The 22,870-nt window shown below is 48.6% G+C and overlaps 1 protein-coding gene across 8 annotated transcripts in view; it reads right to left on the reverse strand.

Annotated features, from left to right (window-relative positions):
- Positions 1-22,870, reverse strand: part of LOC144174242 (E3 ubiquitin-protein ligase TRIM33-like) — a 156,797-nt gene that overhangs the window by 42,190 nt on the left and 91,737 nt on the right. For all 8 annotated transcript variants that reach the window (XM_077702812.1, XM_077702814.1, XM_077702813.1 and 5 more), the window contains exon 2: positions 176-498. In XM_077702812.1, the coding sequence (XP_077558938.1) occupies positions 176-498 (323 nt within the window). The remainder of the gene's footprint in view (positions 1-175; positions 499-22,870) is intronic.

A 22,870-nucleotide genomic window follows, 5' to 3' on the forward strand; every position in this document is an offset into this window, starting at 1 on the left:
TCGTCTTGTAAAGTTCAGCGCTCTCCGTTTTGTGACGTCTCGATACAAACTAGCCCAACACCAAACTTCATTGAAGTTAATGCCTCCTAACTGCCATCACGTTTAAACGAGGGCCAGAGCCTAGGACCAACCGTGAAAAAGAGCCCAGAATCGGGGACGGAAGAGAGCTGGGCACCTGCTTGTGGTTCTCGCAGAACATGTACTTCTGGCCGAGGGTGGCCGTGGGCTTGTCCCCCTCCAGCTCGTCCTTGGCCCGGATCGAGTGGTCCTTGGTGACGCGCACCCGCTGGTGCGCATCGATGCAGGCCTGGCACAGCCAGTCCTGGCAGTCGAGGCAGAAGCCCGAGGCAGCCGCGCTGTCCTCGCAGCTCGTGCACGTGTGCGCCCCGCTGGCCTCGCCCGTCTTGGCCTCGCTGTTGCTAGCCAGGTGCTCCATCAGGAACAGGTGGCTGATCACCTCCTGGCTGGGGATCTCCTGCTGGCACTCCGCGCACCGCACTGGGAGAGAGAGAAGGAGGAGGACGTCAGCCTTTGCCTGCAGGTCACGCAACGCTACTAGCAAAGCACGCAACCACGGCACCAGTCGGGTAACAAGGAGCAGGCCAACCATGGCTGCTGGTACACGGCATGGACCCCGGCAGCACCACAAGAGGCCGATGCTGCCCAGAAATGGGCAAGGGCGCTGAAGGGGGGTTCTGTCCCTAAAGCCAGTTAATGAAAGGTGATAAAATGAGTTTGTCATTTCAGCAATGGAGGAAGAGGAAAAGTTTTCTTCAATCTCTGCGAGCGTGCATGGCAAGTGTGTACGTGTTTTTTCATTCACATAAAACGTCACTGCGAACATGTCAAATTCATAAACTTAGGAATTCATAATGCCCAAATTCAGAAACCTTTCTGAAACTCGTAACAACGCGCGGCTCACATTACAAGGTTTAAAAATGCAGCCCATGCTCAGCTTCAAAACTTAGCATTCATAAAACTCCACGCATGGTGCACAAAGTTTGGGTCATCTGGTTCTGCACGTGCTGCTCAAGGTCAAAGCCTTCGAAAAAAAAAAAACGCCAGAAATTCCGAGAATTGTCTGCCAATGCATAGCATTCTCATGCCATTTGTCTACAGTGCGAGTTCTTTAAATCCAAATATGGCTATGAAAAGCGAAAGACGAATTATTTTATTTTTTAAAGCTTTCTTTTGTTTCTTTTTGCCAATAATGTACCATTATAGCAATGAAGTGTCCTTACTTTGCAAACTATGTTTTTTAAATATGCAAATCATACTGCAGAGTTGATGCATTTACGCTATTTTTGTACGTTTTTTTTGTCAAATTTTTCGTATATTTTTTTGGTTTTGGGGGGAGATGTACAAGATGCATATTTTTTTATTTTGTAAGATCATTCCTGTGAAAATTTTATTTCTTATATTTTTCTTATTTCTGGTTTTTCAAAATTCTGTTTGACCAATTATCTTCATTTACGCTATTATGACAATTAAAGACGTTACTTGTGCCAAATCTGCATTTTCGAAAAAATGCAAGGCATTACACGGTTTGCCATTTTCAATATTTTTTATTCGAATTTGGAACATTCTCTTGCGGTCTTCTTTGTTTATTCTTCGGTTTTGGGGGGAGATGTATAAGAGGTGTGTCAGATCATTTTTGTGAAAATGTTACTTTTTTAAGTTTAAGTTTTTCTTTTTTTTTCCTCCAAAAATCTGTCCAACCAATTACGTATCTCCATTTTCGCTATTATAACGATGTTATTTTGGCCAAATCTGCATTTTTGTGGAAATGCAGGGCGTTACACAGGCCTGGCAGTGGGGGCCTTCGGCAAAGAATGCTACACATTAAAAGCCCGTATGCCACACCCCTGCCACGTGAGCAGCCAGATAATTACGTATCTCCATTTTCGCTATTATAACGATGTTATTTTAGCCAAATCTGCATTTTTGTGGAAATGCAGGGCGTTACACAGGCCTGGCAGTGGGGGCCTTCGGCAAAGAATGCTACACATTAAAAGCCCGTATGCCACACCCCTGCCACGTGAGCAGCCAGATAATTATGTATCTCCATTTTCGCTATTATAACGATGTTATTTTAGCCAAATCTGCATTTTTGTGGAAATGCAGGGCGTTACACAATCCTGGCAGTGGGGGCCTTCGGCAAAGAATGCTACACATTAAAAGCCCATATGCCACACCCCTGCCATGTGAGCAGCCAGATGCCAATCACACGAACACTCCCGGCACCAGGCACTAGCTGAACAAGACCGGCAAAAGGCACAGGCGGGACGTATAGCCCCCATTGACAAAGTGAAATGTGACTAATTATTTATCAGTGACGTTGTCTGTGTCGATCAGCGGCGGTGCCTTCTATCTGCCCCTAAACAAGTCAAGTATTTCGTTGCTTGGCGTGCATGTACTTCTCTGAGGATTTCGAAATACCTAGGTAAGGGTGGTCATCGATCTTGGTGGTGACCACACTGGTGTATAAAATACAAGCCTCGAACAAAATTTTTGTGCAACATAGTTTTAGTAAAAAATTGTTAGCGGCTCAGATACTGTTATAACAGCGGAACTGTTGTAGCTGGCCATAATATCTGGTGCGTGACATGCTAAAAATACCAAGAAAATGCTGAGCGCTCGTGAAAGCGCGCCTCGTGGCAACTGCCAAGCGGCCCCGGTTCGCGCAGTGGCTTTAGCAAAAAAAGAAAAAGAAAAAGAAAAGAAAAGTCTGGTGAGAATTCTGGGGAGCGCCTCGCATTGCCTAGCAACGAACAACACCTGCTCCATGGAACCTCGACGCGACTCCAGAAACACTACGCATGCGTTGTGCACGTATATGTGCCACCACTGCAGCCCAGCTGTCTTCAAGAGCTACCGCGCATGCAGCGCTTGGCATGAGGAACGCGACGATATCAGTGCATACGACAATGACTACTACTAGCACAGTGCAAAGTGACGAAGGAATATGCAAATAAACATTTTCAAACTTGTACAAATGCGTCAGTGATGTGTCCTTCAGTGCTCTCATAGAAAGGAATCCTGCAGCTTCGCTATGGTTCAAGCGTTGCATTAATTAGTGCAGGCTTCGCCAGTATTTTTGATACATTGTATGCTTAATTTCGGCAACGTGCAATGCTAAGCCACGAGCAAAAATCCACATACGATTGTCACTGTTAATCACAAGGCTAACGCATGATATGAGCACCATCTGATTTTTTCCCCTATGAAAGGGAATTGGAATTATCCCAGCAAATCCTTTGCGTAATGATGTTACAAAGGTGGTTCATAAACGGCGTCACCCACTCATATAAGGCCAATAAACCATAAATCAATAGACTATAAGCCAATAGACCAATAAACCATCAGCGACGGGGGGAAGGAAGAAGGTGCACAGCAAAATGGACGGTTGCTTTTCACAGAATCCCGAATCCTCCCAAACAAAATACACATTCTATGTTTCCAAATTTGGCAGAATTTAATTTGAGAATTCATCAAATACTGTGAACGCATTATAGCTTCACTGGAAGTACAGTCTCTGAAACTGGCTTCATCAGCACTTCATGACCATTAGTTGCGTAAGTAGTGTTGATAAATCATCACTAATTTCACTAATGAGCATGTACTTGCAGAATTAGGTGGCACTGAATACATCGTAACTGCCTTCCGTACAGTCACGCTGCATGGAGTTGGCTCAAAGATGCTAACACATGCACATGCAGACGGGCGGTCACCCAACCAATCGATTACTTGGGATCCCTATGCAAACTCGTCCAGCGATGCTGCAATAGAATTAATAACAAACAGTGCTAAGGTCCCCGCTCATCCTGCCTGGCAGTCGGCATCAGGAAACGTTCCGCTAACGCAAGAAGTTTGACGACTCCACAGGAGTGATGCGAATCTAGGCATCAGCCGAAGCTATTATTGAAGCTATTATTGATTATGGATCTTTGGTTAATTAGTTTTATAAAGTGTTGATAAACTGTATTAGATTAATTTTTACCTGATCAATCATTCTATCAAGCCTCAGGCAATTCCTTCTGTTGGTTGTGTGGATGGATTTAAATTAGTTTTTTTAATAAGCCCTCGATTATTCATCGCTGTGAATTTACATTATTTTAGCAAGTTAAAATTGTCAGAAGCCACTTTATTTGTGTTGCCCTCAGGGCACCAGGGCATCAGGGCACTGGGTTAAGTGGAATGTTGCAAAGCAGCGAAATTAAACAAAACTATATGTATATATATATATATATATATATATATATATATATATATATATATATATATATATATATATATATATATATATTTCCTATCAAGGTGGATTTTTCTCAACTGTGATTTCTTTATCCCTGTATCACAAAAATATGACAACTACCTTATTCGGTGCTACATAGCACATTCGAGTAGCCGTATAGTGGTGGCCATAAGGACTAAATTTTTGATGTGTGTGTGTGTGTGTGTGTGTGTGTGTGTGTGTGTGTGTGTGTGTGTGTGCGCGTGTGTGTGTGTGTGTACGCGCGCGCGCGCACACACACACACACACACACACACACACACACACACACACACACACACACACACACACACACACAAATACATTTGCGAAAATGGTTGCAGATGTTGGCAACACACACGTTTCTCAAAATACGAAATGCAAAGTCAGGGGCAGATCCAGGTTTTGTAGCGTAAGCTACACTGGTCGAGGTTGAGCAGTTCCGTGTGGGCCGTGAAGGGCCGTTCTGCGCAAGCGCGAGGAGCATTGGATTGGTTTGGATCGGATTGGCTTGGATTGTATTGGATTGAAATCTAATCCAATTGGAGTGCGGGTGTGTAGAGAAATGAGTCTGCACATTCGCCGGTCTGCACATTCCAAAGGAGTGACGTCATAGCCGCGGCAGACGCACTGGCGCCGGCGCGTGCCTAGCTGTGCGCCTCCGTTGCGCAGAAGCCAAGTCTGATGCTGCGCCGGAGCCGCTTGATAGCCGTTTCGCGTGGCTCCTAGAGAGCCGTGCTGCGCATGCGCGAGGAGCAGTGCCTGGACTGGACTGAAGTGGATTGGATTAGACTGGATTGGAAATCGTTTTAGCAGCAGTAAGCATAATAATCAGCTAATCCTAGACAACCAGGAAACATAAGAATAACCAGCTGAACCTTAGCTCACGCTACGTATATCCTGGCATAGCCGAGCTAAGCCACTGCTAATTTTCTTTTCTAAGGGGGGAGGGGGGGGGCGGGGTCAGCTTCTACCAGTATTCACTGATGAGGATGATAGTGATAAGGAAGAGGGTAGTAGCATTTTTATTCACCGAAATTTCCGAAAACCATAAATACCAGAAATAGGAAAAAAATCGACTATAGTTCATACCACAAGCTGCATGCAGCACTGTGGAGGCTACATTGTTGTCAATGGAGCGCCCACTGAAGGGGGTTTTGAAAGGACCTTTCAGTCTCCCCTCTCGGCAGGTGGAACCGCAAGGTCCCAGCGCCTATTCTCGCTTTCCTTCGCGGCGAGTAGTGGGCGCTCTATTGACAACAATGTGGCCTCCACGGGGCTGCATGCAGCTTGCGGTATGAACTATAGGTTGTACCTTAACCCGATCGAAGGCTGGTCCTCCAGCCGAAACGTTAGTAAAAATCGTGAGTGAATCATTTTCGCAAATATCCCTTCTGCCAACCCCCCCTCTCCCCCTCTCTGTCTGTCTGTCTGTGCGTGAGTGTGTGTGTGTGTGTGTGGTGTGTGTGTGTGTGTGTGTGTGTGTGTGTGTGTGTGTGTGTGTGTGTGTGTGTGTGTGTGTGTGTGTGTGTGTGTGTGTGTGTGTGTGTGTGTGCGTGCGCGCGATCATTTGGCACGCAGCGCGACGTGAAACACCACTAGACTTTGCCAAGCGAAAACAAATAGAAACCCTTTTCTCAAGAGAAAGATAAAACATGGTTAAAACGCGAAGCTTCTCCCATGAAACCTCAGTCAAAGTACAAAATCCAAGCTGCTTCGACCGTGTCGGATTGGTGCGATCGGACAGATGTCGGCTTCATAACGTGAGCGACCCAGGTTCGATGCCGACAACGGGAAGTGTTTTTTTTTCTTCTTCTTTTAAAGGAGTACTGACACGAAATTTCAAAGCTGAGATAACTATGTAAAACGCTTCCTTTTTATCATGAGATATCTCCCAGCAAGTTTCAACAGCAACCGCTCAGCGAAACATATTTAAAATCCATTTTAATCTTCGCCCGCACGAGCAAGGCCAGGGCGGGTCGACGTGACATCATCTGCTACGTGCCCCAAACTGTCGACGTCGGGGCTCCCGTGACGAAGCCGACGCGCTGGCTGTGGTTGGCGCGCGCTGCTCGGGCGTGTGTACACGTCATGGTTTTGGGACTGACGTCATGCTGCCCGGGCCTGTGGGGACGGCGAAGACCTCGGCCGGTCTGGGCGAGCGCGCTCGCTCGCGCGCGCTTCCAGAGAGGCAGCGATACGGCAAGAATGGTGACGCCATGTGATACATGCTGTCATGGCGGCCGCTCGGCGTTTTTTTGTCGAAACCGAAACTGGCACGAATAAACGACGCCGTAAATCAATGTTTACGCTGCGCTCGACCGTCTAATCTGTCATTCTATGATTAGTGGGCTGGTAGGCTCGCATAGCAGCGAAAAAAACGGAACATAAAAATTTCGTGTCAGTACTCCTTTAAGGCGCTTGGTGCGCCTTGGCGGAAACGTATTGTGTAAGTTGGCTTTCCTGCGGTGCGTTTCGGCGAAACGACGGCATAGAAAGCTTCGCTTTAAAAAATTAGAAAGCTTTCGCTCCTTTACCGCGTTCTAGCGACAGCAGTGCAGTATAATTCATCAATTTTAAACTTAACGCTGGCGTTCCCATTTCTCTACACGGCGACGCGACGAATCTTGGTTGGTCACGTCGGAGTTAGGCTTAGCGTAGACCAGTGGGCGGGGGGGAGGGGGGGGATATAAAGTTACTCACTAATCCATGAACCCTTCCACACCCTTCGACACTGCTTTTTCGGCACGTGTACACTACGGCGGGGACCATCGCTCTCCGCGCCGAGTAAAGCACCCCTCACTTCGTGTGAGGCATGACGCTGTCTAACGCAACCACCGCTTTAGTGGGAGCAAGCTAACCGCGTTGTCCCCATCCTCAATTTTTTCTCTTTAGAAGAGTAGCCAGTCGTTCAAGGCTTATTCAGGCATTTTTTTTTAAACTGCTCACACGGTTGTCTGCAACACGATGATGAAAAAAGCGCTAGGTGTGCAATTGAAAACAAATCATGACGTTTCGGCTGGTTGCGCCCTCCCCCCGCCTCCCATCAACATATGGACCCCCCCCCCCCTTGCCCCCAAATAAGCACCTGGATCCGCCCCTCAGCACAGACCTAAGGCTGCACGCACTTGTGGATTTGTGAAATTCCGAAAATTATCACGCATTAAATAACCACTGACCAAACAGAGGAAAAAAGCTATGTTTTTTTGTCGTGAAGCCTTAGGAGCACTAGGCTTGGAGTTGAAGGTCCAATGAAGTGCCGAGACAAAGCGCTACTAATATCACAGATTTACTTCTCGCGGCATGATTTCCCAATGACATCCATTTCTTCGGCGCCAAATAAATATGTACTTCCGGGAACTTTTGAGCACAGCACCACCAGACGGTGCCAACTGTTGCTGATGCCAGGAGGAGCATAAAAGACCACGGCTAGAACCCCTGGAGTGCGTTACCCTTCACAGCTCTAGAACAACCCCGTATCATCGGCACAAATATAAAAATGCATCGCCACACTACATTAAAAATTACCTGGCTTCTTAGCGTGCTGGCCCGAAAATTCTACGGAGACGGTAAAACCCCTAGAATGGCGAAACATAAGCGCCAGGCGTCACGAAACGTGATGTGTCATCCACCAACCAGCTTTCTATTTTTTTAAATTACGTGTTGCATTAAAAGCGCAGAGCCAGGAATCCTGTGTGCGCAAGGAGGCTACAGACTAAACTGTACATAATCGAGAACATTTTATCCGATAAACGACGTAAAAAAATGGCACAAATTTCGATGTGGTAACCCCAAGAGAACTGATTGGCACAGCCAAGAGAAAATCTGCACATGAGCAGCAAAAAAAGAAAAAAATCTCGGGAGGCGGAAAGATTCGGCTCGGTAGGTGTAGGCCCCGACTTTTCTCCCTCCAGAAGCCCCAGCCCACGCCACGAAAGAAACGAAGCCCCGGCGAGGGGATTTTCATCAAAGCTCCACTTAAAAAAACAACCGGTGACTGCAGAGCCAGCGGCGAACGATATCAAAAGGCGCCTAAGAAACGAAAAGAAATGCACCAACGCCAGCATGGTTTCCCCTAACTGCAGCCACGTAGCAGGCGCGACCTCGAAGGCCCGACAAAGGGGGGAGAAAAAGAGAACGGAGCGCACCATCAGCGAGAGCAGGAGGGCGGAGAGGCGCCCGCAGAAAATAACAAGAGCCACGCCGAGGCCCGGTACTTCAGGGCAGGGAGGGGGAAATGAAGGCAAAAGAAAGAAAAGCGACACGACAGGAGCGGCTTAGAGGTGGCAGCGAGCGGACCTGCTCCCAAAGGCGGAAGGGGAGCCTGAACATAGCGAGCGGGTACATCAGCCAGCCACCGGCGCCAACAAAACCACCACGCAAAGGGACAAAAAACTCGCGGCTCACAAAAGCAATCTCTCCCCCCCACCAATGAAACAACCGATGGGGTGCGCCAAAGAAGGAGGAGGATCCCGGACAAGAGCGTGGAAGGGAACCGGTTTGCTGGCGCACAGCCAAGGAAAGCTAAGCTACCTAAAAGCACCAAGGCCCCTCTATCTCTCCCATGCGCTGCAAAATCAAAGGACAGAAGCGGCCGCATCACGAAGGGAAATACAAATCCAGGCGATAGCGCAGCCTCGGCAATCCCAAGAGAGCTCGCCGTAAACTACAGCCAAGGGCCGCCACAAAACGAACTCAACAAGAGAGCGCCAACGGGGGCGAAGCACGGTCGCCTAGCAACCGCGCTGATGAGCTCCAGCTAAGCCCCCCTTTTACACTCCACCCTTCGCCCCACCAGAGCCTCCTCCTGAATACAGACATGGCAGAGCCGAAGAGCAGCTACCCGCACCCGCATCGATGGTCGCCTAGCAACGCGACGGGCGCCCCGGTCGTAAAAACGGATCCCAGACACCGAACACCGCACGAATCTCCGCTCTCAGGATGATTGCTGGGAGGGGCAAGGGAACGGGGCCTCGCCTTCGTTCACGCGGCTCTCCTCTCCATCCACTCGGTGCTTCCTCTTGCCTAAATGCCTCCGGCGGAATTAGCCATTTGTGGCGAACGAACTAATCGCCACGCAGGGCGTTGGGCGAACCTACTTTATCTCGCTCCTGAAAGAATTTGTGGTGTATGCTGTTGCCCTACGTAGCCATTTCGAAAGAATTATTATAAATTATTAGGAAGGGGGGACTCAAGGTCTAGTCAGAGATTGGGAAGGCGGTAAAGAAGGTGAGAGCGTCTACGCCCTCTTGTGTATAGAAGGAATAACACGCAAACGGTCACATAAATCCAGCTGCCTCAAACGGCACCTCATGCGTAGTGAATGCACGATCCGACTCTGAATTCTAAGAGATGCAGAAGTACCTGCAAACTGGAAAAACCTGTATCGATCAGCAACGGACATTACCACAGTGCAAAGGAACCACATCGCATGTACCGTTAGACGCTAAACGTGGACAGTTCAATTTTTATTTTTTTGTAAAAGGTACCCCGTTTCTTTTTCAGATGCAACATGATGACGCAGTTCAACGCCACGCAGTTTTCCTCGTTGATCTGCAAGCACCCGATATGTGACGCCAGGAGTGCTGACGAAAAAGGCCATCAGACCGGTTCTCAAGGCTCGCCGTCGCTGCGCGCGTTCGCATCGAAGTCAACTTATCTCAAGCACGATCTCAACGCTTTCACTTCACCCATTTTTGCTTCCTTCAAGGACATGTTTTCCTGTACAGCCTTCCTGTACGCCTTCACCGCATACAGGTCATGCCAGTGCCCTTCCCTTGTCTCATCTAGCAAATGCGTACGTGTCGTTCGCTAGTGCGCCAACACAAAACGTGCAAAAAGGACAGCAAACAGGCGGCCTTCCAAAGTTCAAGTGGCCGGCTGTGGAAAACAACCAACATGGCTGCCGCACGCCCTCCTGTTAGGAGCGCGCCGAAGTCCTCCGGGCGGCAGTCCCCATTCCGAAGGCCGACAGGCGGTTGCTACGGCAACCGCGCACAGACGGCGAGGCCGGAGGTAAAAAAGAAACAACGAGAAACGAACATGACGACAGGTTTCCGGACCCCTGCGTCAGCAGGAAGCCGCAAGAGGCCAAAAGCTCGCGTGCACACCAAGGCGAGAGAGAGGGAGAGGCGAGCTAGTCGCACGCCCCGCCAGCAGGCAATATTCCGGCGTCGTCATAGCAACGGAGAGAGGGCGCTCTATCACGAGGGCGTGCTTCTTCCAAGCGTGACTCAGACCGTGTACAGGCGCGGGCGCGTGACCCCATCCGCCATATGCGGCCGCCATGGCTGACTGCAAGCACTGGCAGAGGTGGCCATGCTTGACCTTCATTGCCCTTCCATTCCAGGAAAACTGGCAGGAGACTGCAAACAGCTGGAGCATTAGCAGGCAATCAACAACCATTGCTGGCAATCGATCTTTACAGAAAGAGCACACGCTGTAAACATGGAGCTTATCACTAAGGAAAACACACACACACACACACACACAAGGACACGCAGATATAATTTTTAGGTCGATTGGAAATCTGTCATATTCACGAACAAAGCTTCCCATTATCTAGCGCGAAAGTATTGCAAAACCGACACCGTAAAAAGTGGGCTTCACAAGTATCGAATTCGTTCACCTTAGATAAGATAACGAGCATGTGCCCACGTCCTTAAATTGCCACTCCTCGTTTCACGTTGGCCACACGAGCTGCGTAGCGCAAACAAAATCCTCCAGCGGCGCTGATAAGATAACGTCTCACCACTAACGAGGTCACAACTGCCGAATGAAATCGCCCTCCTCTCGAAAAAAAAACGCGGCTGGTAGTTCGGGCGCGAGGCAAGAACAAAACCAGGTGGAACAAACACAGCGATAAAAAAAACAGCCATCAGAAATCTGCGTCAGAAAATATTCGGAAAGAGGATACCCACGAAGGGGAGAACAGAACGCGCCGCAATAACTGCGAATGACACCAACGAAAGGGCGAGGAAGAGTTGGCACGCAGGCGAGACGATGAAAACGACAAGAAGTAATCAAAAAAGCGCCCGCGGCTAAGAGACGACGGCGGAGAGAGATTACCGAGCACGCCGGCAAGGAGGAGGGGCTGCGAGAACTAAACAGGGCGCGGCGGTTGCTTAGCAACTACGGCGAGGAGCCTCGATAATTCACGACAAGCTCATACAACATTTGCATTGCTGAAAAACTGGCCTGTTATTCTTCCTCGCTCGCCCCATTCCCTCCCCCGTCTGCTGACGCTCCAACAGATTCCCTCTTTTTGCGCTCCTCGCCCGCTTTTTTCTGGCGAGCGATATTTATTCCTCCTCTGCTCGCCGTTTGCGAGAGGCGCGCGCTAGAGGACAGGGAAGCAGCACGAGGGGGAAATTGCGGCGCCGTCGGCGAAACGCGCCCGCGCTCTCTCCGCGGGGCCTGGGGAGCGAGGACAACGCTCGCTACACCAAGGATTTTCTTCTCTTTTTTCTCTCCTGCCCCTCTCCTCCTGTCTCCGCGAGCGCAGACAATAGGCGCGCCGCAGGCATCGTCTGCTGACGAGGCGCGACCTCTCTCTTCCTCCCGCATGTTTCGCCAAGCAGGAACGTTCGTTGTGGCAATCACGTGCGCAGATGCTGCTAATCACGCGGCGGCCCCGTGAAAGAGAGCGGCCGATCACGTGATAGGGCTGGTGAGGCGAGCAGCAGGAGCGTTTCGCTTGGCAACGCCACGTCAGCCGCGACGGGGGAGGACAAAACAGACGTCTCCTGCGGCATGTGTTTACAGGATAAAACACCTGGCTTCACAGCCCGTGTCTGACGCCTTGGTTGTTCCCTGCACTCGTCTTCTACGAAACGTAGTTCCCCTGAAAATCGCACACATCTATGAAACTGGTGCGCAGGATGCAGGTTAGGCTTAGGACGTGGGCACATGAGTGTTCCTAAAAATGGAACATCAGTAATTCTTACCAGTATTTTACTTGACGAGAAATCGAACAAAACAGGCAGGTCTTTGAACCGTGAGCGATGTGGCTCAGCACTCTTGGAATTCACTTCAATAATGGAGTTGAAGTGGATATGGTTTAAGACAATCATGGAGGCACACCTCCACACGATGCTGTTCGATGACTCGTTAGAGTGAGATGACTTGCGACTTGCTTGCCATTTCAAGGGTATAACATTGGAGTCGCCGATCATTTTATCCCACAGGAAAGCACTAGGTCGATTATCTCCTTCGTCCCTTTGTCCTGCTCTGAAATGTTGCCGTTTATGAGTCGTAGCTCGCTAACAACACCGCTTCCTTCGATGATGTCGCAAACATGCCGCTGTGTCTGCCAATTAATTACAAAAGGTGCCGCTAAGTCTGCCACAATCGCTCTATTTCTAGGCGCCTCGTCCCGTCTTGTGTCCGAGGATGTGGCATCCTGAAGCTTTTGGCCTCCCCTTGGAGGACGTATCCTTATGCGGCGTCGACGCTAGTATCGCCCACTTTTGGGCTTCACTCGAAGAGTCAACTTTTCCACACGTATCTGACACCCTTTCCTTTTGATCCCCACCTGATTATCGTCCACTTATGCACCGTGGCAACGGCTGCTGGGTGTAGGACGGAAAAGATGTATTAAGACCACTGGCTAGACAAAACGAAAAAGGTCGGAACGCACAGTTGTCGGATCTTATCAAGCGGCTCATTCGATCGCAACCCCAGATCCACCACCCCACCGTGAGTAGCATTATCTCGTCAAGGTAGACGCGGATTTGGAGGCTGTTACTCCTGTTGAGATACAGGAACCAAGGCTGCTCCGCTCCGAGCGCCACTAGCTCATAATGATGATCATTTCTCCCCTTATCACGCCGTCTTCGTCCTTTTTCTCAACAACTTCCTTTTACTCAGACCAGAATTGTGATGATGTCATCAGCTTTGTAATAATTTCAAAGCTACTCTAATCACTGCACCAAAGACGTCTCAAAGTAAAACCAAACTTTGACGATACATACAATGCACAAGAAGCAAACGAAAGAAGCTGCGGTAATGATGCGGAAAAAACCGGCGAAGCTTGCATTAAGTGGGGCAAAGCTTCTGAACCATGGCGAAGCTGGAGGATTTCTTTCTGCGTGAGCTTTGAAGGACACATCACCAACGTATTTTTACAAGCCTGAAATTGTTCATTTACATTTTCCGTCTTCGCTTTCCACTGTGCTAGTAGTAGTCATGCACTGGCATCGTCGTGTTCGTCATGCCAAGCACTGCATGCGCGGCAGCTCTTGATAGCTGGGGCGCAGCGGCGGCGCGTATACGTGCACGACGCATGCGCAGCGTTCCTGTAGTCGCGTCGAGGTTCTGTGGAGCAGGTGGTGCGCCAGCTGTGGCGTTGTTGGTTGCTAGGCAACGAGAGGCGCTCCTCGAGGTTTCCGCCGGTTTTCTTGTTTTCTTTTGCTAAAGCCACTGCGCGCGCCCGGGACGCTCGGCGGTCCCCGCGAGGCACGCGCTCACAAGGCACTCGGCATTTTCTCGGCATTTTTCCCATGTTACGAGCCACACATTACTGCCAGCTGTCTGGCCGTAACAATACTGCCTCTCCATACCGACTGCTAACGACAGCCCATTACAACCTCTTAATAGACAAATTCCAGCTGCCGCCTGCGCATGAACTGCAAGAATATATTTTTGGCAATGAGCAGCTAACCGCGCTGGGTAGGCAGATATGACACTTGGTACATTACTGCACCAGGAGCTACATAGAACCTCTTCGCACTGGCGGATACGAGTACTGGAAAGGGCGCCAAGCGGCACTCTGTCCCGTATGGTCTACGGTCTCGCAACTAGCTAGTCTGTGCATGCCGAAAACTATTCAACTGATTGAAATGTTAGCCCCCCGCTTTTTACAACGAGAGCTAACAGTTTTGTACAGAATTGTGCGCATGGACATGCACCTCGGCACGCTCTACCCAGACTGTTCTAAACGAGGTTTGCGGCAGTTCTGAGCCTGAAAGATATTAGAAAAGTAAACGCTAAACTACAGAAACAACAACCGTTCAGTAGTTTAGCATACAGGAACACTGAGGACATTGACAAGCTACTTCTGGAATTGTGTAGTACAGAGCTGCCCGATCTGTCCAGGCTTTCCAATACTTACACACAAATGGCAAAAGGTGTCTGTGTAACCTGTGTCTTGTCCTAAGGCATACGCTTGGAAGAGTTGCTACAACATCCTACGAACAGCAAAAATGAAAAAAAAAACGCGAAAGAGACGTAAACGAAACAAAACGTATAGTCTGCTCTGGGTCCCGTTTACGTCTCGTCTGCGTCTTTTCTGCGCTGTACCAATGATGAATCTTGCCCGTTTTTGTTTCATTTCACGATCAACAAACATGCAAGCTAAGCAAGAACAAACCCAACACCACGTTCTACTACAGCGCAACTGGCTGCCTCGCGCAGGTGTCACTTGTCCTAGTTCAAGTTCCAGCCATCGTAAGGAGACCACCACTGATGCTCGAATACCGAAAAACGTCTTTCCAACGTACAAACTGCATTGGCTTGTGCCCAGTGCAGAAGCCCGCGTTATGTTAACGGTGGCTAAAAGTCTGGTGACACAGAAGTTGCGGTCCTACGTGACACGGGCCTTTATCTTCTGTATGGTATAGTATGGCTGTAATTTCTAAATGGGGGTGCCCGTGTGCGGCGGTAGTTAGGGGAAAGAGCAAGACCTTGCATGAATCCGAACTCCAGGAATGGTGCATGCGACCTTGTTCCTAGCTGTGGTGTGTGGGCATGCCCATATCCATGGACGTGTTTTTGGTGAGCGGTGTTCAGATGACTCACATTTCAACTTTATCAATACTTAACAAAGGAGCCAGACTTCCAGTTCAAGCCGATTAAATACACTTGCTAAGCTAAGGTCAAATCTTTTAGGCAGCGTGAGCAAGTTGTGCAGGGAGCATTGGTGTACAGCATGTAGCAACAAAAAGTACAGCCAACTGAAGCATCTGGAAATTGAGTAGTTACACGGTTATCTGGGGGCGTAAGAAGGTGTTACTGCGGTAATTTTCTCGAAGCGGAATACAATCTTATCACTTCTTAATTTACATCCGCAGCTGTGTGGCACTTGCCCATGCAACTGCAACTATGGTCTCCACTTCACTCATTGCCGGTTTCTGGTCATACGGGATGCAGGAAAATTAAGAAAAACTAAGCTGCGGTCTTCAATGTGCAGCAAACTAGGTTTAGAGTCTCCCGGCCACACGGCAGATGACTGCAGGACATCTCTGTCGACCCACAGCGAGTTGTCTCTCCCAGACATACCTATAGGGTAGGCTTTTTGAAAGCTTTTCTCACCGCCCAGAAAAGATCCTTGCAGTAGGCCCAGACTTGAAGAACAGTCACAGCGGATGAGTTTGACTGCGTAGCACGCTAACACAGAGACAGTTCAAGTAGCGCAGTAGAAGGCCTAGAATTTAAGCTGGCATGTTACTTTGGCAAGCTTTCTGAGACAGTAATCTCGTGCTATCTTTTAGTGTCACAAGAGCTACGAATGCTAGACAGCACTCGCGAGGAAGTTGACTTTGCCACAAAGCACACTGTGTCCACCGCCTCAAAAGCCACGTTGGAAATTCTGTATGCGGTGTTACACTTATGGCTTCACCCTCATCTGGGGCCTCGGACAGGGGCTGCATGAGTATGGACTCCTCACAGCTCGCCACTGACAAGCCCTCCGAAGAAAACACGGTAAACGATGTTGACAGACGCTCAGCCCTGAACACAGTATGGAGTAGGAAACCAAGGTACAGAACTTTGGCACACAAAAATAGAGCGCTTACTAGTGCACAGAAGTAAGGGAGTTGGGTAAAATTGCACCCTTGACGTTCCACGACCGACCTTTGCATGAACTAAAGCTTCACACACTGCAACATGATGTACCCCGCACGTTCATTAGGTTATTCCTTAGAACGAAATCCGAAGAATATGGTAAGATATATATGTGAGGAACACCTGAATAAGGCGTCGCCATTCTCCAGAAAACGGTTTGAAACTTGAGCAGTAACGAAAGATGTCGCGGTAACCCATGTAGCCATCTCGCCACATTTTCTTTCAACTAGAATTTATGGGAGCTCTTCAACTAAAATTTATTGGAACCACGCACATATATGCGTTGCCCTAAAAACCAGCTCATTCCCGGCGCAAAGCGCAATAAAACTTTATTGCGGTTTATGCATGCGCGGGGTTGAGGAATGTGTGCAACCGTAGTCTTTATTGCGCTTTGCGACGTGCATGCGTGGGTTTATACGACTGCACATTTCAATGCACGGATCCAACAAATCCTAGTCGAGCGAACAGCCTCCATGGTGCCGCTGTTTCATTCCCTATACCTCGTACTTTTTGTGCTACAGCAAGCCAAACTTATCCCGACCCGCTCAAATCTCCGCTCTTATAAGTAGTCGTTAATTCCGCGTTTGATGAGAAATTATCTATTTGCAGCTGAACAGAAAAATAAACCGCGAGAAAGGAGAATGGCGGAGCTAGAGATCACTTGGACGCTACGTTGAACACCGAGCAGAACAAAGCTCACATCCCTGACCTTACAAGAACAAATGTCAGAAAATTAAAAGTCACCACACGCAGACGTTTCAAGTGTACGCTGGTTCTAGGCTAACTTCACGTTTCTTTTCTGCATTGCTGGCAAGACTGATTGATGAGGTGATGATGCGGCGACGATCCTAGTTGAAATACAGGAAAGGTTAGGGCAACAGTATCGCAGCCGTCCAGTGCGGCTGCTAGGTAGCTAGATAGTACTACCAGTCCTTGAAGGACTCGAGTGGTACCGAGCTTCATAAGGGTGACACCCCCCTAGCAAATTGCTTTTAAATGTTGTGTCATACGTTTCCGGTACATAGTTCCACATATTTAATGTTTACGGAACATTACGAACGTCAGCTTTTATATTCTCCCAGCACGAAAGTTTCGAATGGCCCTTCGTTACGGCCGGTATGGTCAGAACACCGACAATTCGCACTTTCCAGCGACTACAGGTGGCGGGACGGAGATTCCAAAATGGAGGACGGGACGATGATCGGGACGTCGCGTAAGCGCGCGCGTCTGGAGGAAAAAGCCGATCCGGGCCCATTAGTGTCTCTTCAGACCAACTTCTCCCTTGCCGATGAGATACGAAGGTGTTTTGTCGAAGGTGAAGGAGTTTATAACGCCAGTCACACAGTGTTTTGCGGCATCATGGAGGCCACCGATGACATGCTGAGGATCGATGGATTGTGCCTGCAACCGAATGGCGTCACAAGCCAACCGCACTGCGTCAAAGTTTGTTGGCACTGCAGGTTCTATAAAGGATGCTACACTTCCATCCATGCTGGTAAAATTGTTCAAGCACACTCTACGAATATTTCTTAGGCGCCAAGCAGAGCTCGGTAGACGCAACCGAGCACAGCGTTTTGTTATTGCCACTTGCGCAATTGTGTCGGGTTAATTGCGAATAATGCGAGTAAATTATAATTTTGTGGACTGTCTTTACAAGGAAATATCCAACGGCGTTTATGCAGGTTGCAGGTAATAATGAAAATACGGAAACTAAATATCAAACGCTGACGCCTCTACAGCCGGGCCTGTTGCATCAGCTGCGCTGTGCTTTCAGCGCGCTATCGGAAACTACGATGCCGCAGTAACAAGTTTATTTATTTAATACAAATACCTACATCGCCAATTCCTGTGGAGGGTCTGAGAAAGAAGAAAAAGCACCAAGTTCAAAACAGTAATAACACATAGTGCTAAAAAGAGAACGAAAAACAAACAACCCAACAAAGCACAAAATGCAACTGGAATGAAGCACTTATTAAAAGAATCCAGCAAGTCAATAAAAGAACAATGACGTTCTCCTGTTGGTTCTTGGCTTCACTTTTTTGTGCGCGCGCGCATAGGAATGTTATATGGCTGCACGGCGCCTTTCTTCAACCGCGGTTTCAGTGGCTGCAGACCATCTATTATTAAACGTCACACTCAACTTGCACGAAAAACACACCATGAATACGAGAGAGCGAACTAAAATTACGGATATTACTCCAGAAGAAGTCAGCTTTCGTGAAGTGACTACTGCAAACCCCATTTTGTTGCTGACACCTCTTCCAATGCGGGACATAGTTATCCAAACCTTTCGGGCTTTTTTTTATCTCTAGGAAAAGTATGAACGCTGGCTTCTCCCGGCACTGAGCGATTTCTACACTGCGGTACACAGTATATTCGATTGCTTTTTGGTTTTGCGTTCTCAAACCTCACGTTTCCGAACGCTCCGGCTGCCTTCGCCCGGGACGCCGCCGATCATCTACAAACAGTTTCGGAAAAAAGGCGCGCGGCGCCGCCACCGTTGCTGGAAAGTGCGAATAAATTCCAATAGCGTTATTTGCACTAAGAACACATGTCTTCGCAGATGAAGAACTACAAACACATCGCTAACTCTTTGGGAACAAAACTGTTACCGTAATGCACTAAGCTTCAGTACACGAGTTTCCAGATGTTAATTTCAAACAAAACAGTAGCAGAACATTCATGTCTCTTCGGTAGTGCTTAGCGTCACTAAATAAAGGCTTTTAGAGTATCGGCACTCTTTACTCTCATTGCTATGTGCCGACAGGATTTTCATTGGTCGGTCGGCACCACGTGAGACTCGTTTACATACGGGCGCAGCCATTTTGTTTCTGGGCGCCTCCTCTCTCTGCTGCGCGGACGCTTTAGCGGCCGGTCACACTCTGCCCGTCACAGCCGGCGGCGGTTTCGTTGGGAGAAATGGCAACACTGCAAGCCAGAAACAAAATGGCCCTCAGACGCTTCCGGGTGCACGAAGTGACGGTACTCTTAAGCGTAGCTTATGTAGTGACGCAATACTCGGGAACAAGTTAAGAACGGCAATAGCTCATGTACGGTATCACTCCGCCTAAGCGACGGACCCGGATGTCAACGGGCGCGCGCGTTTTGAAAGGAGACAACTATGAATGCGTGATATAGTCTGCCTTTTCTTACGTAGTTTGTTTGCCGTCGCTGCTGTAGTTTATAAGCACATTAAGCCGAAGAAATCACAGAAACGGCTAGTGCCACGTTCAAAATATTCCCAGTAACGCACTACTTGCGCCGCGCGGAGTAACATCCGGCTGCGGTGATGAGGCACAGCGGCAACTTCGGTTAAATTTCAGTGCAGAAAAATCAGGAATAATGGTTTTCAATGACGCTACCACTGACGCAGTGTTTATCCAGCAAGGCGAATTACCTAGAGTGAAGGAATATAAATATTTGGGAATGTGGATAAACGAAGGGGATAACTACTTAAGAACTCACCAGGAGCAACTTAAGGGAAAGCGAAACGCAGCTATAATGAAGCATAGAGCTCTGTGGGGGTATAACAAATATGAAGTAGAAAGAGGAATGTGGAAATGAGTAATGGTTGCGGGTCTCACGTTTGTGAATGCTGTACTCTGCTTAAAATCAGACGTTCTATCACGCCTTGAAGTAAACCAGAGAACGGTAGGCCGTTTGGCCTTAGGCCGGCATGTAACAACAACTAACGAAGCAGTTCAGGAAGATATGGGCTGGGCGTCGTTTGAAGTTCTAGAAGCACAGAGTAAAATATGTTTTGAGATGAGGTTGAGAGCAATGGATCAACGAAGGTGGGCAGCTAAGGTTTTTAGGTACCTATACTTGAAAAGCGTGGACACGCAGTGGTTAAGAAAGACTAGAAGGCTAGCGATGAAATACAAAAAGAACAGTGGAGAATCCAAAACAGCCAAGGTAACCAAAAAAGAGGCAAGGCAGATTGAAACGAATAAATGGAGGGAAAAAATGTATCGATAGCGCGGCATCATGTGATTGTGCTTCATACACGCTTCATTCGGCGACGCCGTTCGCAAGCCACTGGTCTCATCGTGTATAAACGATAAAGCAGGGCGCGAGGAGCACTTGCACCAACGCTCCCGTTAGGCCGTAAATGCGACATTGGGATAAAGGCATTGCTACAAAGGCGTCGCTGTACGGTGCTTCAGTGACCATGGCAACAGCGCTGCAGGATGGGAGAAAATCTCCGTGCGCGCAAGTAAAAAAAGACGCGCATGCGCGCCGCGCCGGTCGCGACAACAGGCGCCAGGCCTCCAGAGTGCGCATCTGTGGCTTTTGGCACGCGCTCGCGTGGTCCGGAATATTAAGACCCCGCCTGTACATACTTAACACAAGCACATATATAAGCCACAGCCAGTGGCAAAATGAGAGGTTATTAGTAGAGACCGGATTTTAGGCAAATGCCTATTTTTTTCCTTGCGTTCCTATCGCCCCATTTCGATATATGAGCACGAATTGGAGGTGAAGGATGGCTTTTATGGTGGTTTTATACTGCCTATAAATGCCTATTTTGGGTGTTGGTGCCTAAACTCTCATAAATGCCTATAAATGCCTTTTTTCTCAAATTGGCGCCTAAATCGGCACTATGTAGCGTCAAGTTTCGCTTTCGTGTGCAATTTGATACCTTTATTCATTCTACCTGGAAATATTTACTGTTCTGAGTTCTATGGGTTTGAACCTGGTCCTCTTTTTAACACTCCCCCTCCCCTCCCTTTGCGCCGGTGCAACCGGAGCGGTGGCTTCTGCATGCTTTACGGATGGCTCTCCCGCAGGACTTGGCGGTGCACGCACAACTCTACTCCCCAGGGGAACTATGATACCGTCAGCGGCAACGAAAGTGATGGGGAAAAATTACGCCCACCTCCCCTCGCGGGAACCCAGGTGTGATTCAACGCATCCGGGTGGTTCCATTGGTGTTTCCGTTGGGTTGATTCTCTAAAGGAACCGTCGCATCAAGCAATCGTCGGGTACTGAGAGAGAGTGCAAACGGAGCACGGACGACCGTCGACTGAGACCGCCTTCGCTATCGGAGAGCGGAGAGAAGGAGAGACGCACCTGTGCCGATGCCGCCGCCGCTGCTGCCGCTGTTAGGCGAGAGCGTTCGCTATCGGAGAGAGGAGATGAGAGTGCAGGAGAGACGGACGCCGCCGCCGGAGAGACGCAGGAGTGACATAGCCCCGAGCAAGAGATGCGTTGCATCTAAAAACACTGTGACGCACACGCCCTTATCTCGTTTGTAACGTGGCCTCCGCGATTTGCTGCCGGCGGCGCGCCGTTGGTAGCCGATCGGCGCCGTTGGTAGCGCCGTTGGTAGCCGCCGCCGGTAGCCGATCGCGGAGGCCACGTTCGTAATTTACTAGTTGAAAGGTTCACCACCAGGGGAGAAATTGGTTCTAGGCTTTTAGACCCGACCAATAGGAGGCACCCTTCCCTTCTGGTCCGGTCTTTCAACGTGCACGGTCTGGCTTTCTCCGCTGCCCTTTTCAGCCATGCCGAAACAGAAAACGCCGAAACGGAAGATGCCGAAACGGATTAGCCCAGAGGTATTACGGGGAAATTCCACGTCTAAGGTCAATGTATATAACTTGTTATGAAAGAAAAATAAAGAATTGAATTGAATTGAACTGTTACTGCCATTGTGGCCTCATAGCAATGACATTTTTGGATTTCCTGTCGTGCTTACAGTTCGCTCACGTCTTCACTTGAAATTATCAGCATTTATCTAAAAATTTATTGCGCCTATTTTATTCTTTTTAGTGCCTAAAACGTTGTTTTTGCCGCATATTTTTGGCGCCTAAAACGTGCTTTTTTAGTGCCTAAAAATCCGGCCTCTAGTTATTAGTAGCACAGGCTTAAAAGAGACAGACAACTGTATTTAATAATCGCGCAAGTAATTTCTGCGCCTGCTCCCAGGCGGCAGCACCTCCTTGGAACATTTCGCCAGAGGCTGCCCACAGGGGCGGAGCGTGATGGCCAACTTCGGGCGCCGCCATGCCAAGATGGCGTCAAAAAGCAATCCCTTTCTCGTTAGCTTAAAATGAGATCACGCACTCGGGAAGGTAGCGAAAATTGGGTAAATTTAAAAATAGGTCCCCAGCTTGCTCTGGGCACTTTGTGACGTGCTCTTCAACGTTACGAAAAAAATGTACAAGAAATGGGACAGAGAAATTTCTGCTTTACTTTTTTTTTCTCCCAGCAGACGCGGCACGTGTGATCTTTCAGTTGAAACAAGAAGGTAATCAGCCTTTAGTTCCCTTTACTGTTGACATTCACGTAATGTTCGTCCCTCGTAAAAAGTCGTAAATTAATGTGACGTCCAAACGAGCATCAGCAACACATATGAAAGTTCAATTACTCTGCTTCCGTAGTGACAAGATTAGCCTTCAATACGGGTATACCTTATTGAACTGTCTACGTGTCGATAGTAATACGCAGTTTCCTTGCAATGATTTTCTCGTGGTCACGAACGACCACACGAATCATGGATGTATTCATTTCATGCCATCATCAACCGCACTTTCACCGGCCTTTCAAATTAAAACCCTTTTGCTGTGTAGATTAAAATTAACTTTGCAGTTCGGTCACCCCGTTTTCATTGTGTTCTTTTGATACCTTTTCTACAAGTTCTCAACGCCATGTTTGCTATTTCATCTGCTCAATATTTATTGCATTCATAAAAGCCATTGTTAATTTTATTCATTGGCATTTGAACAACTGCACAATAAAAAAGTAGACGCT

Source organism: Haemaphysalis longicornis, unplaced genomic scaffold (assembly GCF_048455015.1).
Source record: "Haemaphysalis longicornis isolate Haplotype H1 unplaced genomic scaffold, Haemaphysalis longicornis Haplotype H1 scaffold_3, whole genome shotgun sequence".
NCBI classification, from domain to species: Eukaryota; Metazoa; Arthropoda; class Arachnida; order Ixodida; family Ixodidae; genus Haemaphysalis; species Haemaphysalis longicornis.